Source organism: Patiria miniata, unplaced genomic scaffold (genome assembly GCF_015706575.1).
Source record: "Patiria miniata isolate m_02_andy unplaced genomic scaffold, ASM1570657v1 HiC_scaffold_16, whole genome shotgun sequence".
Lineage (NCBI taxonomy): Eukaryota > Metazoa > Echinodermata > Asteroidea > Valvatida > Asterinidae > Patiria > Patiria miniata.
In genome coordinates this window covers 5,743,605-5,767,340 of record NW_024037054.1, presented here as the reverse complement: position 1 = coordinate 5,767,340, position 23,736 = coordinate 5,743,605, and the positions used below count along the sequence as shown (strand labels likewise).

Genomic DNA, 23,736 nt, shown 5'->3' with positions numbered 1-23,736 from the left:
CCCCCGGAAAAAATACTGGCGACGCCCACGCGTAAGACCCCCAATCACACCGTCTTTTTATATTCTTTGCCTTGCTACAATGAATACATGTCAGCATCATTAAAATATGGTTTACTTATTTGTATCACTACAATATGTAAGCATGAATTGAAATAAACAAACAAACAAACACTCCAAAAAGATACAAATGTGTAACTTATATCACCACCTGTTCCTTTAGAAATTGATCTAAGTTTATGTACAGCTTAAAAGCAAAAACTTGGCTTTATGATGAAACAAACAATGGTTGCTGCCTCTTCGCTCACTTCAATATGCGCTTGAATAGGATTCATCTATGCAATGTGTCCTCAATGGCGTATCCAGAAGGGGGTGGGGGTGGGGGGCAGAGGGGGCACTTTGCTTCCCTGGCAGATTTTTTCCCACAAAATTTTTCAGCAATTATTTATATAACTGGTTACAGAGGTCTGACATCAATCCCAAAAAGAAAACCCGCTAAAAAGCCATTACGATACACCTTGAAAATGGGTATATAATTTGCAGTATGCAAAATAATAGTCAGTTTTGAAGAGCGCCCCCACTTCGAAGGTGGGTCTTACCCCCCCCCCCCCCACCCTGATTTTACGGAGGCCAAGTGCCCAGAGAACAAACATGTCAACATTTCTGCGCGGATGTGCAGTTGCCCCCCCCCCCCCCCCGACATCCAAAGCTTGATACGCTACTGTGTGTCCCAGTATATTTGTTGGCGGTCATTTATTGCTGAGCGACGTAGGCGTACTCATCCCCATAGTCGGTCGGCCTGTATAACAAGAAAGAAAGAACGGAAGAAAACAATTAATACTCTCAGAAGGTCAATCTAAAAGCTGCATAGGACAAATAAAATGTATTCTACTTCTGCGACACAGCCGCATCAAAATGCGGCTTTATTTTTCTTGTTTCACTAGCCTACCATGTTTGTCCCCCTTACCTTTATACATTCACATTAATTTGAGGCCAAATCGTCCCCCAGAAAAACCCTTGAACCGCAACGACTCGTTACAATACATACTGGTCTACGGGTCAACCTTTTGTCCTTTTATCCATTTATCCATTTTTCTAAGGATTTCACTTGTGGGGTACCATTTTTCTAAAGGTTTCACTTGTGAGGCACCATTTTTTCTAAAGATTTCACTTTGTGGGGTACCATTTTTCTAAAGGTTTCACTTGTGGGGTACCATTTTTCTAAAATATCACTTGTGGGGTACCATTTTTCTAAAGATTTCACTTGTGGGGTACCATTTTTCTAGAGATTTCACTTGTGGGGTACCATTTTTCTAAAGCTTTCTCTTGTGGAGTACCATTTTTCTAAAGATTTCACTTGTGGGGTACCATTCTTCTAAAGATTTCACTTGTGGGGTACCATTTTTCTAAAGATTTCACTTGTGGGGTACCATTTTTTCTAAGGATTTTACTTGTGGGGTATCATTTTTCTAAAGATTTCACTTGTGGGGTACCATTTTTCTAAAGATTTCACTTGTGGGGTACCATTTTTCTGAAGATTTTCTTTTTTACGGTACCATTTTTCTAAAGATTTCACTTGTGGGGTACCATTTTCTAAAGGTTTCACTCTGTGGGGTACCGTTTTTCTAATGTTTCACTTGTGGGGTACCGTTTTTCTAAAGATTTCACTTGTGCGGTACCATTTTTCTAAAGGTTTCACTTTGTGGGGTACCATTTTTCTAAAGATTTCACTTGTGGGGTACCATTTTTCTAAAGATTTCACTTGTGGGGTACCGTTTTTCTAAAGGTTTCACTTGTGGGGTACCATTTTTCTAAAGATTTCACTTGTGAAGTTCCATTTTTCTAAAGATTTCATTTGTGGGGTACCATTCTTCTAAAGATTTCACTTGTGGGGTACCATTTTACTAAAGATGTCACTTTTGGGGTACCATTTTTCTAAAGATTTCACTTGTGGGGTACCAATTTTTCTAAAGATTTCACTTGCGGAGTACCATTATCTAAAGATTTCACTTGTGGAGTACCATTTTTCGAAAGATTTCACTTGTGGGGTACCATTCTCCTAAAGCTTTCACTTGTGGGGTACCATTTTTCTAAAGATTTCACTTGTGGGGTACCATTTTTTCTAAGGATTTTACTTGTGGGGTATCATTTTTCTAAAGATTTCACTTGTGGGGTACCATTTTTCTGAAGATTTCACTTTTGGGGTACCATTTTTCTGTAGACTTCACTTTTAGGGTACCATTTTTCTAAAGATTTCACTTGTGGGGTACCATTTTTCTAAAGGTTTCACTTTGTGGGGTACCGTTTTTCTAATGATTTCACTTGTGGGGTACCATTTTTCTAAAGATTTCATTTGTGGGGTACCATTTTTCTAAAGATTTCACTTGTGGGGTACCATTTTTCTAAAGATTTCACTTGTAGGGTACCGTTCCCCTTGTACAAGTACCCTATGAGTGGGCCTGGTCAGTACGGTCATACAGAATGTAGGACTAGTAAGACTCTCTCCCAAAACTTTGTGTAGGCGACACAGAAAGTGAACGAGGGCAAAACCTAATTTGATGAACAAGGGTTAAAACAATCTGCTTAATCTTACGGTTTCATAGCCACCATAGGTACACTCTTCCCTTTCTTCTGTCCTCTTGCTTCCCGGTCAGCCATTTGGTCAGCGACAGCAGCGTTTTCGTAGCGACGCTCGTCAACGTCAACCTTGACTGGGACTCTGGGCGTGGCTGGCTTGGCCACTGTTGGTATGGCCCTTTCGTAGCCGGCAGCGGTGTTCATGGCAGCCTATCAATATGCAAAATCAAAATGGGAATTATTAGGGTAAAAAAAAAAAAGTCTCCGGTTTCTGGTTTGCGCGTGCGTCGCCGTAGCCATGCGTGTTGGCAAAATGAACAGTTTTTTTTCAATGTAAGATGTCTCAAAACTGCCAAACTCACTGGTTTGACTGGAAATCTGCTGCTGCACGTGTTTTTAGACGGGGTTACGATCGAGTATAAGCTTTATGTGGCCTCTCTGGACTCCCATATATTTTGCACTAAATTTAGTCAGGCCCCATTTGCAGTCATCAGCCGGCATTTGAAGAGAAAAACAGTAAAAAAAAAAAAAGCTGCGTCGCCGCACCACTTTTTGGGCAAGCTCCATACCAGAAACCGGAAAGTTTTGGGGGGCATTTTAAATGGTTTATTTAATTGTACTCCCTGCCGCCAGTGGCAGATTTGTAAATACAATTTACATTAGAACACACATACATATTAGTTAATACATACATTAAATAAGGGGGGAAAATAAAGAGCTGAATACAAATTCAGAGAAAAAAACATTGGTCACGAAACTTAACAGTAAAATAAGCCAGAATAACAAATAGGGAATGGGACGGAGATACCCAGTAGGTGAAAGGAAAATTAAGGAGAGCAAATAGGGTGAATAGCATATACATGCTGGAGATTTGTATATAATTACAATTACAATATTACTAAAGATCATCTGTAAAAAAAAAAAGAAAAAAAAAAAAAAGAGAAAGAAAAAGGGCGACATGTGCAAATCTGATTTTTCGTCACTGCTTGATGTGCTTGCATGATGAGCAAATAGGCCTACCTTCAGTTTTCGATACTTGCGGCAAGTGACGACGATACCTATGATCAGAAGAAGAGCCACCACACCAAGTCCGACTCCCAATGCTATCGCTATGATGTTAACTACAAAACAGTAACAAAGAAAACAGACTTTTTTTTAATTAGCTGCATAAATTAACAGAATTGAGACTCTGAAGGAAATTTTTTTTTGAGTTTTAAGGGGATCAAAGCTTCATCTGCAACATCAGACGACATCTGTAGAAAAAAAAGTAGGGGGAAAAAAAAACCCGTGTCGCCACACCACTTTTGGGGCAAGCTCCATGCCAGAAACCGGAGACTTTTTTTTTAGCTTAAAAGGTGCACGCCTGTAAATAGGCCAAAAATCCATCCGCCAAGCTCATGAATAAAAGTAATACCCTCAAATTATTCTATATTAGAGAGTTTTAAGAGTCATAAAATTGGGGAATTGAACAGATATGGTAATGAACCTCCGGCCCGGACTTGGGGTTTCCAATTCTGAGCACTTTGGATGCTATTGGGCTCGAAAGTGGCGCTATTTTGCAATGTTGTGGAGGGATCGTTTTTCAAGATGGCTACTTTTCCGCTTTGAGGAAAATAGGGGTCGTCTACTTTGGGTGAGAATATCTCAAAAAGTGAATGGTCAACCCACAAAAAAATGAAAAGAAAATGAAAGATGACACATTGATCATCATTTTTCTGTGCAGCTTGAATACCTGTGAGAGTTCTGAGTATTTTTAAAAGATTTTGAAGTATGCGCATTTAGCACTAGTGTCTATGGGAATTTATTTGCAGGGTTGCACCCTTAATGCAACTCTGGATTGCCAATCTGAACTTTCCGTCAACTGTACGTACGGGGTGGTGACGGTGATGGTTTTGTCACTCCAGTTGTCACCATCAGTGTCATGGGAAGGCTCTTCACGTCATCGTAGACGGATACAACCCTCAGGAAGTACTCAGTCATTGCAGTCAGGGAGGAGAAGGTGTGGCTAAATTCAAAGCAACAAAATGAAAGAAGTGGATACATGCATCTTGGCCTCCTTTCAGTTTGTAAACATGTTTACATGCCAAAACATTTTTAGCATGATTTCCTGGGCTGAAATTCGGACTTAATATCCCTTACATAAAATACTTCAATTTGCGACGGATCAACCCACCTTGAAAATTCCTAGTTTTTGAGTAAAATCCATATATCTATCTCGTGATAACCTTGTGGAGACTTTTTCATCTATAGAAATTGCCCTGTGGAGACGTATACAATCTTTTGTTCTGTATTATGCACATGTCTCCACAGGGTACACTGTAACAGATCACGTGTTTACTCGCTAAACACATTTTTTGTAGGCCAGGCATTTATCTACACAGAGGCAATTACGGTACCTTTGTTCCATGGTCAAGTTAACCTCTCTTGGAAAATTCCTCATAACTCTGTCACAAATTATCAGATTTGGACGTTTGATGTCTCATTTTAAAGTGGAAAGGTGTATCTCTCAAACCATACCTATATTATCTCTGTTGGTTACACATTCTACGCATGGCATTCCGTTATATTTTGCTTGCATTTTTCAACACTCACTGTATAGGTGCCACTATTTAAGGCACATAGGATTGCTTAGGCCAAAAAAAAAAGTCTCCGGTTTCTGGTATGCGCGCGCGTCGCTATAGCCATGCGCGTCGGCAAAATGAAAAAGTTTTTTTTTCAATACAAGATGATGTCTCAAAACCGCCAAACTCACTGGTTTGACTAGAATCCTGCTGCTGCACAATTTTAACGTGTTTTTAGATGCGGTTATGATCGAGAATAAGCTTTATGTGGCCTCTCTGGACTCCCATATATTTGCACTAAGTTTAGTCGGGCACCATTTGCAGTCATCAGCCGACATTTGAAGCCAAAAAAAAAAAAAAACAGGCAAAAAAAACAAAAAAGCCGCGTCGCCGCAACACCTTTGGGGCAAGCTCCATACCAGAAACCGGAGACTTTTTTTTTTTGGCCTTAGCATGCGTTTTGTTTGTTTCCAATGACAACACCACTCAAAATCCGGTGTCACTGCTGGTGGTGGCGCTGTTTTAAATCAAGATAAACTGAATATGATTGCTCTCAACCTGTTGAACAGTTTGCATAAATTAAACATGATGAATTTGTCAAACTATTAAACAGTTTTTAACCTGAATATATTGGCTATTAAAAGTCAACCAATCAGATGACAAGGATTTATACAGGTGTTATATAAAACAAATAATGAATGTTTCACGTTCGTGCAATGGAAAGAATAATTTCATTCGGTGACAGGTGGAATGGAACATTTCATCTGTCACCTCATGAAATTATTCTTACCATTGCACTCACAAACATTCATTACTTGTATACTGTCACACACCATAGAGATATATATCATACCTGGTTCCAGAGACCTCCACTGGTTCGGTACTATCTCCCGGGGAGATATACACTTCATAAGACTCCACATCGCCCTCTGTTGGTGGATCCCACTCAAGGGTGAGAGAATTGTTCAGTACTTCTGTGGGGCGGACATTGCTCGGGGGTCCTGGCTCTGAAATACACGTTGAATTCAGTCAATTTTTAAGACCTTTACAATTTTTAAGACCGTCGTGATTTTGTTAATCCATCACTAGATAGAAATCCACTTCCAAATCCTTTTCCTTTTTCTTTTTTTTATTTTATTTTTTTATAAATATGATGACAATTGTGGTTTATTGCACATTTTGATTTTTTATTCTTTATAAGATGTCATATTGTCTGCAGCATAGACATCGTCATTTTCTAAGGCCAAAAAAATAGTAGGTCTCTGGTCAGCGCACGCATCAATTTTAATCACAAGCGTCAATCTTTTTTTTTTCCAAAATGTTCCGTGGTAGCCCCAACAGCGCCCTCTATTGCCGCACCTCAATTTTTTTTTACCAAAGCGCACCAGGGAATGGGAAATTGCACTAAGGCAAATGATCGCGGGCACCAAGGCAAATTATGGAGGACACCAATGTACACAAGGACACCAAAAAAAGGCAAAATAGTACCTCACCTTGTCTGTACAATCCAAGCTTGAAAAAAAAAGCCGCGTCGCCACATCAATTCCGGAACTTTGGTCTGACCAGAGACCGAGTATTCTTTTTTTTGCCTAATAGTAGGTACATGTAAAATCTCCTATTATCTATATTCATAAATCCCTAAAAGACAATTTACCAATCTTATTGGTCGAGAGCCTGTCACGTGGGCGGTCCTAAATGGACGATAAAGACATTCTGATTGGTGTTAAACACTTTTCGGTGTCGCAAGAAATTTGGACTCCTTTGAAATCAAGTGCCTTTTACCGTTTTATTGGTTGAACGTTCACAATCCTCACGTAGTCATGGGCTTCAGTATTTCATAGTCCTAAACTCACAACGCACTCACCACAGCTGCTTTTGCGCGTCATCGCGCAGTACACGCAACACAATCTCCATAAAAGGAGTTGTTTACATCTTACTCGCGAGCTGGTCACTCCATTTTATAGCTAGAGGGGTGTTTCGAAAACAGAAAGTAAAACTGTTGAACAAAATCGTTGGAAATTCTAAGTTTTTGACTTGTTTTGGCTTTTGGACAGAAAAGTTTGATTTTTTGGCCGAAAAGGTATTTATGAATGGGAATAAAAATATGCTTGGTCGATATTAAGCATTATGTTTAAGACTGGTTGGAGTCTGGAATGCTGATAATTACCCTCGGCTTCGCCTCGGATAATTATCAGCATTCCAAGTTTAATTAAAGACATACACCGGCATTTAAGTAAAAGTTCAAAATGCCTAGATACATGACAGGCACAATGGGTAAACTGTCCCACGTATTTATGAATAATTGGGTTGGTTAACAATCCGTCACTTACTGGTTTTCACGGATGTGCTGAGGGACAGCCCAAAATTATTGATAAGTCTGATCTGGTACTCCGTGTTGGGCTCGAGTCCCGTAAACTCAGCCTGTGTGCCACTGAATGCAGTTAGATAGTTCTCCTCTGCATCCTCTGGTTCAATGTACAGCATGTGTGGTTCGTTCGATGGTGACTGATTCGACTTCCAGTAGACTCGGACAGTCGACTCGGTGCTTAATGCCAAAAGTTTGGACTCCTCTTGATAATCTGATATGAGGCACCAAAAAATAAATAAAACAAATACCGAATAAAAAACAAAGCAGTGGAAATTGTATGGTATGCAGGGTGATGAAAACGAAAGTGACCAGTATAAATGTTTTTGTTTTCCAAAAGAAACTATTTTTGATAGACCAAGGAAGCATGTATTATTACGAGCATGTTCTTTTACTCATGCGAGAAACGGAATTGCTTGAATTGATCCATGCTATCAGAATTATACCAACAAGATCGTGAGTTCAATGCGCCCGACCATGAGGACACGGAACTTACAGCTTGTGAGTTCATCGGGTTTATTAAGCTGAGCAACTTTCTCGGCAAGCTACAAAAATTGAAAATCTACCTTGGAAACTGACTGATTTTCCACGACCGCTGCTAATTTTTCTCATATCTCCTGATCCAACCACAGCATATACGTTCACCCAAATATTAGGAAAGACATTGTCCAAGAGTATCTTATCCGTCGTCTTGGTCACATAGCCTGAATGATGTCCTGCACTTGTTATCCGGTACTGTTCCACGTTTTGCAGGCTGACTCGTGGCCATGTCACTTCCACCGAAGTGGTAGATCTAGTGCCTGGGACCACTTCTATAGTTCCTGGCATATCTGGCACTGAAAACAAAAGACCAAGTGCGAGTGCACAATAAGATCAAGCGAAAAATGCAATCCAATGGCACATAATAATAAGGTGTATTTACGTACGCACATGTCCACCAACAGTGCTCAAGGCGCTACATCATTATTACCCTGCTCATTGCGCCGATGAAACATTCCAAATACCATCTCAGCTCCCTGGGGAGTATACAGCTTGATGCAGCCTGTAAGGCGCAAGCAAGCTTATTCAATCACAATAACCATCTCTGCCCTCAAAGGCACCCATTTACTCCTGGGCGGAGAGAAGCAATGAGTGAACAAAGTGCCTTGCCCAAGGGCACACACACCATGACCTCATGACATATGGAACACCATCCTTTTAGTCAATTTTTAATATATATTTCCTCCAATTCTGAAAAGTGTCCTACCACGTACCACACAAAATACCATGTGACTATAACATTACTGCACATATCTTAATTGCCTCCGTTCACAACATTTTCACAAACAACGTACTTTATGAATTGTCAAAATTTGTAGACTAGAGTGTGTGCCATTTGCTCAATTTTTTTGTGCAATATCTTTGGTCAGTTTTTTCGGCAGCCGACAAACCCACCAACCAACACCAGAGTGACTTGTAGCTGAAGCTTGATCCTGCCAAAGCTGAAAAATGGACCTGACAGCACTGAATTTCGGGGGAGGATGCACTGTTTTGATGCTGGTGGCGCCATTTACACCTCTATTATACTACTTGCAAATGGGCCACATAAATATCACCACTGTCAAATTGTGGGACTAAAAAAACTAAGTGACAACCGCTGGGGGGGGGGGGAGGGGCTCAAGCCCCCTGAGCCCCCCGCCCCCTACCACCCCCCCCCCCCCCCTGGGTGCACCACTGTTCCAGGCAAGCTACAAAAAGGAGACACTGCAATAGTCAGAATCACTGACAACTTCTTTGAATTGAAATCGGTGTATGCACAGTGGGCATGAAGATTAAGATTGAATTATAAAGTCAAGGCAGCAGTCATACGTACTTGTCCACTGCTGCATTGTTCCGATGAGCTGACGCGATTGACCCACCACAGCTTCCACCTTGATCGTGTACAGTTCACCCGGAGAAAACTGCTTCTTGAACTCATGTCTAATGTAGGTGCTGTCCGCATTGGGAACGATGTCCTGCAGTGCTTCAGATTCACCCTTTGGATTATTGAAAAGACAAACACTCCTCTAGTGACGGTAGTCAATTTTCTGGGGTGAACCAATGGTTCTAAGGGTGCAGACCAGCACATAGGCCCCAAAATTGCCTGCACCGGCCAATTCACCATTTGCATGCCCTGAAATTCTCCAGTATTAGAGTATTTTGATGGCCGTGAAAAAGCAAGGAAAGCAAGCTCTCAGTGGACTGTAAAGCTACTTGGAAATTTTAACTGCAATATCCACGCTGACTCTTTCATAATTATTCACAACAATTTCTATTTACAACTTTACACACATTGTCTCGGACTTAGAGTCTTGTTTTAATGTATTTTTTATGGCATAAAATTGGCTCAGAAACTGACACTTCTTATTTTGCGATGACCACTCAGACACGTTGTATCTTGCGACGTGTTTTAAGCCCATGTCAAGGAACTTACGATGAGTTCAACGCAAGCTTCGTGAAATGGATCATACGACGCGTCGTACAATTGCGACGTGTTACACGTCGTAACTCGGGTTGCAATGTGTCGCAGCGCTTTGTGAAATTGGGTGCAGGTCAGGGAAAGTTATCCATGCACCCATAAGTTGGTAGCGAAAATGTCGAAAATTAAAATATAATTGAAAACGATACACACCTGACTTCCTTTCCAGGCCGATATGATGTACTCGCTCACCGTCGGGTCCTGTGACCTAGTCCATGCAACATTGAAGCAAGGAGTCGGTTGACATGTTCCAAAAGTCTCAGAAACCTCTTGCGGTGGTTGAACTGCGTGCAAGATGGGAGAAAGAGCAAACACTTCAATAAAATAATGGACACTTTCGAGGTTTTGGCAGACCCAATTTTACACAAGTCAATATTACTCACAAAAAACTAATCAACTCTGATTGCATTAATAATAATACCGGAGTCTTATATAGCGCACGAATCTACCAACAACTAGGTATCCAAGGCGCTGAAAATTATGTCTATCATTAAAGACGGGTAAATGAAGTTTATGAGAAATATGAGACCCACTATAGCACCTTATAATGATTTGTAAGGTGCTGTGGCGCAAAATTCCGTTGTAATTTGACTTGATGACATTGAGAAATGAACATCGTAAATTGCTATCGTGTTACCTATCACAGCCCTATCCGGCTCGGCAACTATGATAAAATTTTCCCACACGTGCTGAGAGTTTTCCCGACGAGTTCCGTCCCGTCCGAGCATGCTCTGATGAGCACAAAAAACTTGCTTCGTGGCAATAACTGCTTATTAGTTTTGTTCTAAGAACAAACAGGTCCTTTTACTGTGCCAAACTTATGAAGTCGTAATTATTTTTAGCAACAAGCTGACAAGCAGCTACCGTAAAAAAATAACAACTTTTCAATTCTCGACTCCATGATGAATTCTCATTCAGTGGACGGATCCATTTTGTAAAGGGGTGTTTCACCCTCTTTTGGGAGATTACATCGTTTTTCGAATATATTTTTAATGAAAAAAAAATATATTGCAAAAATTACAAACTTATTCTGAACATGGGAAAGGTTTCTGACTCCATAATTCTGATACGGTGAAAAAAAACCCAAAAATACTGGTGAATTTTGCAGAGGAAGGCACATCCTTCACCGAAATTGGTTTGGTCCAAACGTACTACGTCACGCTGGAACACGGCTCGCAGCAGGGCCAAATACACTGACCACACTGGATGAATTACATGCTAAGAGCACGGCACTTTTCATTGAGAAAATCGCAAGGCGCGAATGATTTTTTTCAAAGCGCATCGGCCCGATATCCTATTGTATGCCTTGCTAGAGTAAGAACACTGCAAATAATGAAGATGAATGCGGTGACTTGTCAACACGGTAAATTCAATCATCTGTGCGTTTTATTTTTGCCCTTTCATTGCAAGCATTAGCATTCCTAGCACCGAACCGACATTTGGGTTCGGTTCGGTTCGGTTCGGAAGGCCAAGTTTGGGTATTTTTAGTTTGGTTCGGTAGTTCGGCTGCAGCACTAATCAAAGATATAGTCCATAATTTGTGCATTTTGTTCGTTTGAAGCAACAAAAGTGTTCAAAATCTAATGAAGGATACTGAACAACTAACCTGATGAAGTTTCAGCTCAGCTTCAGCTGTATATTCTGAGAAAAACAGCATTCTAGGATCTCAATTTCAAATCAAAAGTTGCTGAATCATGTTTTGAATTGGGCCTGAATTCAGCATCCAAGACACGTTCTCACTGAGCCGGTTGCAGCTATACGCGATGTAGCGCACTGATCCGACGAATTATAGCAAACCGCACGCGCGTGTGCGTCGTGCCAATGCTTGCGCGCTTCGCCGAATAACAAAACGAACTACTAATTTAAATTTTCCTACGGTGCGTCTTAAGACGCACCGTTGGAAAGGCCCTCTTTCGTTGATTACTTTAAAATGACTGCTTGCCAGCAAGACTAATTTCACAGGGAGTTTAGTCCCCTTACTATCTCTCAACCAACTATGTTTTTCAACAATAATTACGCTAGTTACTTTTCGGATGGCTGCAAATGATGGACTATAGCTTTAAAGTCAGTCAGTCAATGAGTGAGTCAGTCAATCAGTCAGGCGCATTGAGGACGACAGGCCTGGCCCTCCGGGCCACCAAAAAAAAAAAAAAAAAAATACATGTACTTCAAAAAAATACATAAGACAGCCCACTTACATTCAACGGCAACGCTGAATGAACAAATCTTTGTGTTGCCGGCCATGTCCGTTGCATTGTAGGTAACATCTGTGATGCCTACGGGAAACTCGTCCCCGGAGCTGTGTGACGATTCCACCATGGGTGCAACGCCGTCATCATCCTCGGCCGACGGTTCGTCCCAAGTGACCCGGACAGAAAGTGTCGGGAGTGTCCAGCTGATCTCGGTACTGTCGATGGTCTTGTTTATCGTACCAGTGGGGCATGAGGTGAAAACCGGGGGATTTCCGTCTGGGTAAAGAAAATAGTTTATTTGCAGTCAATTTGCATTTTCAAATTAGGTTTTGCCCTTCACCGACATTTAAACACTGTATACTCATTGTGTTAACTCCCGAGTGAAAGTTGGAAAAAATCATGCGGGTGGGACTCGAACCCACGACCTCCTGCTTACTAGTGCAGATGTCTTACCACTCGACCACCGAGCTAACGGGATCGGTTGGCTGGTTCGAATCTGATGTACATAGCAGCGTGTTGTGATGTCGTGATGCTTGTAGTTTTGAAGATTTCATACACTGCACATTGTAGGGGAATTAATGCACATTTGAGAAATCATTATAGTCATGTACGTACCAAGAATGGTCACCTGAAATGAGCACGTAGCATCGTTTCCAGCTGCATCTCGGGCGGTGCACGTCACAACAGTGGTGCCCAGGCTGAAGACCGTGTTGCTGTCTGGTCTGCTGCATACCCTGCTTGCCACCCCCACGCTATCAGATGTTTGTATGTTCCACGGAATATCCCGAGTTTCTTCTCCATTAGTAGTACGTTCGGTTTGGTTACCCGGGCACGTAATTGTTGGTGGTACATCATCTATGGCCGCAAGAATTACAATGATACCTATCTTAAAATTGTAAACCCGTGCGCTTCAAACTGTGGAATTTTTTTTCTCCTAAGGAATCTTAAATTTGTATGTTTTGTTTGAACCAAAACAAAAAACCCCTTTATTCCGATTTTGGGTGTCGTCACCTTCTGAAAAAAAAAGGATTTCATTTTGTGCACATATGAATTGCAAGAGCCTTTATATATTCTGACATCCAATAACTCAATTCGGGCGATTCACAATGCAGTGCGCCACCAAGAGTTTGCCACGAAGAGTTCATTTTTTCCAGTGCATTGTGGGAGATGGTCGACAAATTCGCAGCGCGGGACATTTGAAATTGTTCATTTTTTCGGTCAGTAGATTCGTAAGCGTATGATTCGAAGATCTGTTTGCCCTATTCTTTTCTTGTTATTAATATGGTGTTTTTTGGTAAGGTGCCAGAACGTAAATGCCCCAATCTATAACGAATAAGCTCAAGTTTTCTACTGACACTCATTCAAATGGGCCATGTTTTGTCGACCGTAAACTTTAAAAATGGACTCTCCATGGCAAACTCTTGGTGGCGCACTGCATTGTGAATCGCCCGAATTTAAGACGTGAATGTAGCCTTTGGATTTTTTTGTTTGATGTCTCATTCAAAGTGAATAACTTTTACACTGCTAGAAAGATAGCAATTAAAAATAACAAATCTGTTTTTGAGGTGAAACTAAAAAATAGCACGGGAAAGGATGTAAGGGAATATCACTTTTGGTTAGCACCTCAGCCCAATGTCATAAATGTCATAGCGCTGCTTAACAGCCAATGTTGTGCTTACCGAGTGTCCATCTATTTCAAGGAGACTGTTAGCAGTAAGCACAGCAAAAGCAAATTGCATTTATTATATCAGTGACGTAACAACAGAAATCTCCATGCGCGCACAACCGTAAGCATTTCCATGCCATGAAATAGTGCTTAAGCAGCAGCATGATTATCTTGTTTGTTTGTTTCAGAATTCCGTGCTTACCATCACCATTTTGTGCTAACCGTGCTAGCAGAAAAATTCTGTGCTAACCCTGTAAGCACAGAATCCTTAGTTACTGGATGTACGCATGCGCAGAAGCCAAAATTCCTTGTTAACCCGTGAAATACGCTTTAATACCGTAAGCACGGAATTTTCTGCTACAGTAAGCAGGGATTTTTCACTAAGGCCAAAAAAAAAAAATATTCGGTCTCTGGTCAGACCAAAGTTCCGGAATTGACGCGGCCACGCGGCTTTTTTTTTTTTTTGGGCTTTTTTTTTTTCTTCTTCAAGCTTGGAAGGTGGGGTACTATTTTGCTTTTTTAGTGTCCTCATGTACATTGGTGTCCTCCATAATTTGCCTTGGTGCTTTTGATCATTTCCCTTGGTGCAATTTCCCATTCCTTGGTGCTCTTTGGTAAAAATTTTGAGGAGGTGCGGAAATAGAGGTGCGCTGTTGGAGCTACCGCAGAATATTTTGGAAAAAAAAAAAAATCGACTCGCATGATTAAAATCGACGCGCGCGCTGACCAGAGACCGACTTATTTTTTTTTTTGGCCTAACAGTAAGCAGAGCTATGAAATTGGGCACAGATGTGCTTGTATATAACTATACTGCAATACAAAAAAAAAACCATACATGTACATATTCCGATTGATTTGATACTGTACATAATGCTGGATATGCACTACATGGAGTTTGCACATTAGCTTAAAAGATGCAGACACTATGTGAATGGGTGTAGACATTCTTGACTTTTATGACATAACTCAAGGTACACACAGCAAATAAAACTATAGCATCTGGGTATCACACATTTTCCCATATTTAAGGCTATTTAACATCATACCCGTGAGAGTGACTCGGAATGTGCATGTGGCGGTATTGCCAGCGTCATCTACTGCAGTGCACGTCACAGTCTTAGCCGAGCCCACGAAAGTCTTGAAAGACGAACCGCTCGCAGGACTGCAACTGCTGCTTGCTACCCCAACGTTGTCGAGGGCAGTGACGGAGTTCCACGAGACCGAGAATCTATCATCCACACTGAGTTGTCTGGAGATGTCATTGGGACATGTAATCCTGGGGTCTTCATTGTCTGGGGAAGAAGACTCAAGATAATAATTTCATATGACAAAACTAGTACAGAGAATCATCTCGCGATAGTGTAACGTGTGCACGCAATTGATCAGCGTCTGCGAGTTTATAGCCAAGCCCCTTAGACAACCCTAAAGAATTTTGTATGCTATATTTTGTTCATCTCAGATGTTGCGGTGCTCACATCACTTTATTTGGCTTTGTTGGGACTTAGTGAGAAACTTGTGGAAATTTAGTAGAAATTGAAAAATAAATTGACCAACGAAATGGGCATTTCCACGGTTGCTCACGTTACATTTTTGACCTACATTTGAGTTTCCTTGGGCTGTAATTACCTGACTGAAAAGGTTTAATTACTGTTATCCCCACGTTACATTTTTGTCACGTGAGTAACCAATTTTGTGCGTCTTGTTTATCATACATAACACATTTTTCTGGATGTCATCTTTGGTGCTTAGGTAGGTCTAGGTCTACTCTATCTACCATGGGCATAACAATTATTAAACCGCAAGGTAATTACAGCCCAAGGAAACTCAAAAGATCATCAAAAATGTAATGTGAGTAACCGTGGAATTGCCCAAATGATAAATTGTTGGAGTAATAAAAAAGAAGTAAACACGACAGGCTACACTCGTTTGTACCTTGCCTGCGTGAATCATGACACCAGAAAAATAAGGGCAGGGGGATATACAAGTTAAATACAATAAAGGCAACCCAGACGTAAATCTACATGAAAATTATAAAAATCTCTAATAAATATTTTCAAATAAGTTAATGTGAAACGCCAATGTGTCCTCTTTCCAATGATACCTTGATTGTGTGTCTGTGGCCACGGATGACTGAGTATTCGTTGTTATTCTGTCAAGGGTCAAAACCTGTACTGGGCCAAGTTTTACCCGGCTAAGATTGCTAACTGGTTTGTTATGCAAGGTTTGAAATGGACTACACTTCGTGCAGAGCTTTGTGTGGAAAGAGGTGGTGGCCACGTTGAAAGCATTGGGCCATGAGTGGTTAACTTAACAATGAGAGTGGTTAAATCACACAGTCAAAATTGAAGTGTTTTAAGGAAAAGGATGTCTTCTTTCTTTGAATTAAGCCGTTCAACATGCCCAAAATACCAGTTACCCTTTTGCACAAATTTGGCCAAGAGCAAGGTTTGACCCATGACAGAAAAACAACAAATTCGCAGTAATTCCTGGCCACAGACACACAATCAAGGTATTATTAGAAAGAGGACACATTGGCGTTTCACATGATCTTTATTTTATAAGAACATATTTATTTGAGTTTTTTTAATTTAAAGGGAAAATACAACATTTGCAAACATCAAAAAATAAAACTACCAAATCATTTTGAAATACCTTGCTGGACTGTTAGTGAATGACAGTGTAAAGCATCCTGTAAAATCATGGCACCTGGTATACTGATCGGCCGATCAGCGTTGGAAAAAAATGGCTTTTTTTCAAATAGGCCTACTGGCCCCAGTTGACCATCGCACTTGTTTGCAATCGATTACACACCTATGAACGGGTACAAGCCAGCTAGACTAGTTCCCTGACCTTACAATTCCCCAATATATGTAAACTGCTCTGTTTCTTCTTAAGTCAGGGAACCAGACTACAGGAAAATGATTGTTTTTCTTGTTTTTTAGGGCCTATAGCATTTTCGAACCCAAAACCTCAAAAAAGTAAGTGTAACTATATTTGCTATATATTTCCAACCCCCAAATTCCATCCATTTCTGAAAATTACAGCAAAAGCAAATGATGTATATTCCCTTTAAATAATTTACATTAGGGTTTCCTTTTTTTTTTACACACCCTGTGTATAAACGCTAATTGTTTAAAATTGTGAAAAGTGGAAAGCCAATTTCAGAGATAGATATTGATGTGTGTTAAAAATCTGAACTTCTGACTACTGAGAATCAAACTAGTAGTGAGGCAACTAGAACACAGCAGACATACCTGTTACAGTGACTGTGAACGTGCAGTTTGTATCATCGTTGACATCAGTGCAAAACACGGTGTGTACTCCAACCTGCCACCTGCAGAAATGGCAATTTTGATTCACTTCCTAAATTACAATCAATTTCGAGAGATTCATGAATGTCGCAGCTACAATAATCCCATGGGCCAGGGGACAATTAACTTCCCACGTTCCAAAGCAGGAATTATTAGCAGATTAGGCCATTCAAAATTGATTTTTAGGTTTTCATCACTCAGATTGAAAAAAAAATCAGTCGGGAGGGGAATTTATATTTATATTATTTAAATCCCAAATGTTCACATCCAATTTCCAAAGTGATTTGAGGGGGTCGAAGTCCGATGTATATGGTACTAAATCTAAAATGAAAATTTAAATCAAAATGAAAAATTAATTCCTTTGGTACATCACTATTTGCGAAGGGGAAATGCCGGACCAACACAGTGCGTATCGCACGGTAACTAACATAGTGCGTGGACTGCCTTGTGGAATGGCCCAATGTACCACCGGCGATAAGCCCAGTGTGGCCGCGGTATGCTGCGCTGAGCCTCAGCGCAGCATACAGCGGCCACACTAGTGTGGCTAGCCGGCGGTAAGACTAAACAAAGCACATCCCAGACTAGTTCCCACTAACATACAGCCCCATAAATGTGGCAAATTTATTGGACTACCTCCGTAACATAGGGGGTTTTCGAAACCTTTGCTTCGGCTTCGGCTTCGCCTCCTACTTCTGAATCAACTGAGACTAGGCAAACTAAACGAAATTATTCCAACTTTTGTCTTCATATCAACATATCAACCGATTGAATGTTCATGAAGCATAGCAGGCGGAGTAATTGCAGAATACCCCGCCACTCGGAAATACACCCCTAAAATCACTGGCTACGAGGTTGGAATCACTGCAAAAGAAACAATTCAAGTCCATTGCCAGCTACGCGGATACTGAGTGGGGGTCCATTATTTGAGAACGAAGCAACACAAAATGAATGGGAGTTGCTGAAATTTTTTTTAAGTCCAAACCAACCACCCTGTTGGCGGCTACGACTACGAGGCTACGGAGTGGGAGTCCCCTTGAATATGCTTGAGAACGAAGCAACACAAAAGGAATGGGAGTTGCTGAAAAAATTCTAAGTCCAAACCAACTACCCTGTTGGCGGCTACGCAGTCACGAAGTTGGAGTGCAATGGAGCATGACGCATAGTACATACAAGTAGCGCTGAGAATGTTTATTGAGGTCAATCAGCCGTGACCTCGTAGCCGGCTACGAGGTGGATAGATCGAGTGGCGGGGTATTCTGCAATTGTGCCTAGCAGGCACCAAAATGTAGCTGGAGTCCCCGAAGTCGGGGCCTAAAATGTCATTAAGCCGAAGACGAAGCCAAAGCCAGTCGTTTCGAAAACGCTCATAGGCCACACTTCCAGCTCCATGGGCATAGCTAGCCCCATAAATGTGGCCTATTTACTGGACTGCCTCCGTAAACATAGGCCTCACATCCACATGTACAAAAATCGTGTCGACTTTGCCAAATTTTGATTTTCACATTTAGGCTTAGTTTGTAGGGTTTTTTTGCTTTAGAAGCATACTCACCCTCTTTATAGGCTAGTCAGAAAGTGCTGCCTTTTTCAGATGTCTAATTTTTGTGAAATTTCATGTTGAAATTTTGATACGCAAACGTGTAAAAATGAATCTGGAAATTTCACGAAAAATATACATCTGAAAAAGGCAGCACTTTCTGATTAGCCTATAAAGAGGGTGAGTATGCTTCTAAAGCAAAAAACCGTTTTCCTTGCTCCATGTACAAACTAAGCCTAAATGTGAAAATCAAAATTTGGCTCCGTCGACACGATTTTTGTACATGTGGATGTGTGGCCTATGTTTACGGAGGCAGTCCAGTAAATAGGCCACATTTATGGGGCTAACCGCGGCCACACTAGTGGGGCTAACTAACATACAGCCCCATAAATGTGGCCAATTTACTTGACTACCTCCGTAACATAATACATGTCATAGGCGGCATTAGGCCGCACTCAAGTTCCAGCTCCATGGGCCTACATGTAGCTAAAATTAAGCTAGGCCCTACTCGGACAAACGTAATACAACTAGTATCAGTACAAGTCACAGTCGACTATTTTTGGAGGCGGGGACGTCAATTGTCAACGTCATGACGATCCCTCAATAACTTATCCAAGTGCTTACAAGTTTTACTAGTTAAGTTACCCACATTTTCAAAATGCCCCGTGTAGGCTAATTAATCTAATAGTAATAAATATATCGATACATACTCTGTCATGTCTGTGGAATCAGGCAAACAAAAATCCCTCCAAGATCGGCCATGCCATGAACAGCGCCACCTATAGTCAGGTGGATCCCAGTATGACATGAGGACCTCCTAAATAAAGTTCACTTCAGTCTGTTATTGTATGTACATCTCCCATAAGATTTGTGTGCACGCAATTATTGTCATCCCCAAACCCCCATTGTCCCATGGAGAAACTAGAACGCATGTTCTTATTCCTCCATGATTGTCCCAAGTCCTTATAGTCGTAAAGGATTTATAACAAGATCACACCAACACACTGACACAGTTTTACAAGTGAGAAAGCGCCCGGGCGCGCTGGTCCAACTGAAGAGCGAACCTCATGCATGTTTTTATCTTAATCCGTGATGAAGTTTCTTTCCTTTGGGGGAGGGGGGGGGGGGGGCACGAGACAGGATATAGGCCTACTATCCGTCACGAAGTCTCATTCAAAGCACGGAAGAAAGAATCCTCAATGTTCAATAAAAAATAAAAACGCCTTAATTCTCCTCCTTTTTTTTTTTTTTCAAAAACCCGGACGAAAAACATGTTTTTTTATTCAACCTAATATAGAAGTATACTTGAGACACATCTAAAGGAATCGAATGGTGACATTTTAATAATCACACATCTCTCGCCTGTTCTGGGCTAAATCGGAAGGAGTCCACAAACTTATAAGGAAAACGAATTGTTTTATTAATTTGTAAGCCTACCCTCAAGTGGACCAAAAACCCTCAATCATAAATCAAAATCGGTGAACAATTCCTAATAAGCTACGTAGTAAATCTGTACAAGCTGTAAGATTGCTTGTTGCATGTGCATTGAGTGTAGTGAACAAGCTCGAGCGAAATATCTCGGAAGCTGCGAACCAAGTCATGTTCATGTTTGAGTCACGTGATTGAGCATTGTAATTTCTGGAAGTAGTGTTTTGAGTATTTAATTCAGGTTTTTGACCCAGTGACCTCATGGTGACCTTTGAGCCCAGTTTGTTCATGCGACATGTTGGGGCTGGCTACCGATTTGACAAAGTTTGGTTGAAATCGGTCAAACAATGTATAGGACAAAAGGAGCAATAGACAATGTCAACATGTGTTACTAAATGACGGAGTCGAGAAAAACCGATGATTTGTTAAGCTGCTATATATCCTGCAGCTAAGCCACCAATAAAACTACATGTATAGCTTTTTCCCTGGACGAACCTGTGAGTTTGAAATGAACAATTACCCATTGGATTAAAAAATTAGAGCCGTCACTTACCTGGGAGGAGTCGTATTGTTGCAAGCCAAGCCAGTAGTAGTGATTGCGGCGTTGGAGTATGCCTGCCCAGAAGTTGTGACTAATGTCCGGTCAGATGGACATGCAGCGGCGGAAACAACTGCAAAATGGAATGTTACCAAGCAAGTAGATGTTTGTTCCGTTTGAATGTGTAACTTTATTCCCAGCCTTGAACAAGTGAGAGTTGGGGGTGGGGGGTTGTCAGGGAGGAAAATCCCCAACTCCCGCCGTCATCTTACCGATTGGGTTTGTTGCCAGATGTAAAATATTAACCATGTTTTTCCTGACATGGGGCCGGGCCCTTCTAACATATCTGATATGCGCAAACGGTACTGCCCTGAACTGCCGCGCCGAAGTTTGAATCTTTGGTTTGAATATTTAAAAGTTAATATTTAGGCCTATACATGTCGCTTTTCATTTAAATAATTGCCTGGAGACATTTTCATTATTGAAAGACGGAAGAGAATCATTATCGTAATCTATATGAAGAAGTGGTAATTAATTGTTTCTCACTTCGGAATTTCAAACAATTTACTCATAATTTGTCATGTAGCCTAACTCCCTTACCCCTTCAGCGGATATGTTTGTTATGCAGAGTGAGTAAAAAAACCCACCAAATTCCACAAAATTAAAAAAAAATATGTAGCATCAAGAATAACAATGACTGGAAAGACAGTTTCAGAAACTACTTTTAGATGAACAAATTACTGAAAGTGCTCAATCCATTCAAAGAATATCACCATTTAAACGCAACGACCCTAAAATCTGTCTAGTCCAAACAAACCCCCAACAATTTATTGTGTCGTTCTTACTGTTTGAAACATTAAAGAATGACACAGAATACTTGTTTCAACAACTGTCAACAACTTATTATGCGCAATATTAAAGATAAACAAACTTTTAGGATATTAATAGATTAACAACCTTGCTTATTATAGGCAAACAATTCGATTTATAAAATCCACCAGGTTGTTTTTTTTTAAGACGGGCCTTCAAAAGAGACTTTGTTGAATTAGTTTAACTTTTAAATTGAGGTTTTTATCGCTGGTGACGACTGTGACGACACTTCTTGAAATCTCATTTTTGACTAAAGAGGTGTTACGGTTGGGTTTAAATGGTGATATTTTATGAACGGATTGATCAATTTCGGTATTTTTTTCATCTAAAAGTAGCTTCTGAAATTGGCTTCCCAGTCATTATTTTTTTTTGAAATATGAAATATAATTTTTGATCACTTGTGGGTGCAACCCTGCATTACAATTCTCATAGACACTAAAGTGCTAAATGCCCATACTTCAAAATTCTTTTAAACAATACTCAGGTATTCAAGCTGCACCGAAAAATGATAATCAACATGCCATCTTTCATTTTCTTTTCATTTTTTTGGGTGGGTTGACAGTTGACTTTCCGAGAAAATCTCACCCAAAGAAGACGACCCCTATTTTCCCCAAAGTGGAAAAGCAGCCAACTTGAAAAACGATCCCGCCACAGCATGCATGGCAAAATAGCGCCACTTTCGAGCCCAATTGCATCCAAAATGCTCAGAATTGGAAACCCCAAGTCCGGGCCAGACGTTCATTGCAATATTTCTTTAATTCCCCAATTGTATGGCTCTCACAGAATTCTCTAATATAGAATAGTTTGAGGGTATATCTTTTATTCATGAGCTCGGCGGATGGATTTAGGCCCATTTATACCGGTGTGCACCCTTTGGAAAAAGTTGAGTCTTAGTATCGTTTCGCTTCGGAAGTCGAATAACCATGCACTCACCTGGGACTGTCGCTATCGTCACCAGAAAGGATGTTGCCACAAGCAGAAGGAAACATTTCGGAGTCATTGCAGCGGCAAAACCCATTGTTACTCAGTGCCTTGATAAGAACACAAGAAAACGTAAAGAACAATACACTGGCGCATTTCCCCTATTTTTTTTTGCGATGAAAAGTCTGTCCGAAACCCTGGCTTCCAAATACATTTTACAGCACACAACCTCAGTCCAGTTTCATCGCCGGTTAGTTAATCAGCTTAATCAATATTTGGGGGAAACAATTCAATAGGGAGATCTAAGCGTTTATGAGCAAATTTGAGGGAATTAAGTAGCCTTAATTCAATATTGGCCTTTGTCCACCGATTTTTTTTTCTTCAACACTCCTAACCCAAACAATTGGTTGTAGAACAACCCAAGTTTGGGTAGTTCCAGTTTTCACCCTTTCTTGGGTAAAATTAACCCAGACAATTTTTCCGTGAGTGTTATCATATCCGTCACTTGAGGAAACCACGACGCCCTGCTTACTAGTATTACCAATAGTGCAAACTGTAAATAGGTGCGGTTCCACACTGGGAAAGTGAAGACGAAATTTGTGTCCGAACTTTAATCAAAAATGAAAAACAAATCCAGAACATTCGCCTTCCAAATTCAAAAACCTTTACCTCCAAGATGATTAACGTGATGTGCACTGCCAAAACTGCAGTGTTAATTTAACACCATTCGGTATCTATATAGGACAACACCAGTAAAATTTAACACCAGATGGTCCTATATAGATACCAATGGTGTAAATTTAACACTGCAGTTTTTGCAGTGTGTGCACGTCCGGGTCTGCGTAAAATTGACACTGAGGCAAACTCGACCCCCAACCCCCCCCCCCCAAAAAAAAACCCCCACACAAACAAACAAACAAACAAACACCCCCAACACCCCAACAAACAAACAAACATCAAACAAGCCATGAAACTACAACTGGCTGGGAAAATCATAATTCTTCTGACGTGTTTTTACATGCTACGGGCGGTATGTCTAACATCCGATATTCCTTTATCCGATATTCCTTTATACACTTTATTCCGATTTAAAATTGAAAAAAAAAAAACCCAAAAAACATCCATCATAACCCGAATCACACATAATTTTTCCCCTGTGGCCTGTTGTGAACAATAACATGGGAAGTCCCTTTCACGCACCGGTAAGTACTCCCATGCATGAACGCAAGTGTCATGGTACTTGTACACAATTGCATGCCGAGTCGAAACTGAACACCAG

The 23,736-nt window shown here is 40.8% G+C and overlaps 1 protein-coding gene across 1 annotated transcript; it reads right to left on the bottom strand.

The window, feature by feature from the left end:
* Nucleotides 1–201: 201 nt before the first annotated feature.
* On the bottom strand, nucleotides 202–22,554 carry LOC119723206. The gene is made up of 15 exons (XM_038193767.1): nucleotides 22,470–22,554; nucleotides 20,682–20,799; nucleotides 17,110–17,189; nucleotides 14,902–15,147; nucleotides 12,805–13,044; nucleotides 12,196–12,465; nucleotides 10,151–10,281; nucleotides 9,353–9,515; nucleotides 8,067–8,336; nucleotides 7,466–7,714; nucleotides 5,989–6,142; nucleotides 4,446–4,579; nucleotides 3,595–3,695; nucleotides 2,591–2,784; nucleotides 202–796 (listed from the first exon to the last, which is right to left on the bottom strand). Exons 1-15 carry the CDS (start codon nucleotides 22,552–22,554, stop codon nucleotides 751–753), a joined length of 2,481 nt encoding a protein of 826 aa, XP_038049695.1. The 3' UTR covers nucleotides 202–750.
* Between the last annotated feature and the right edge of the window lie 1,182 nt (nucleotides 22,555–23,736).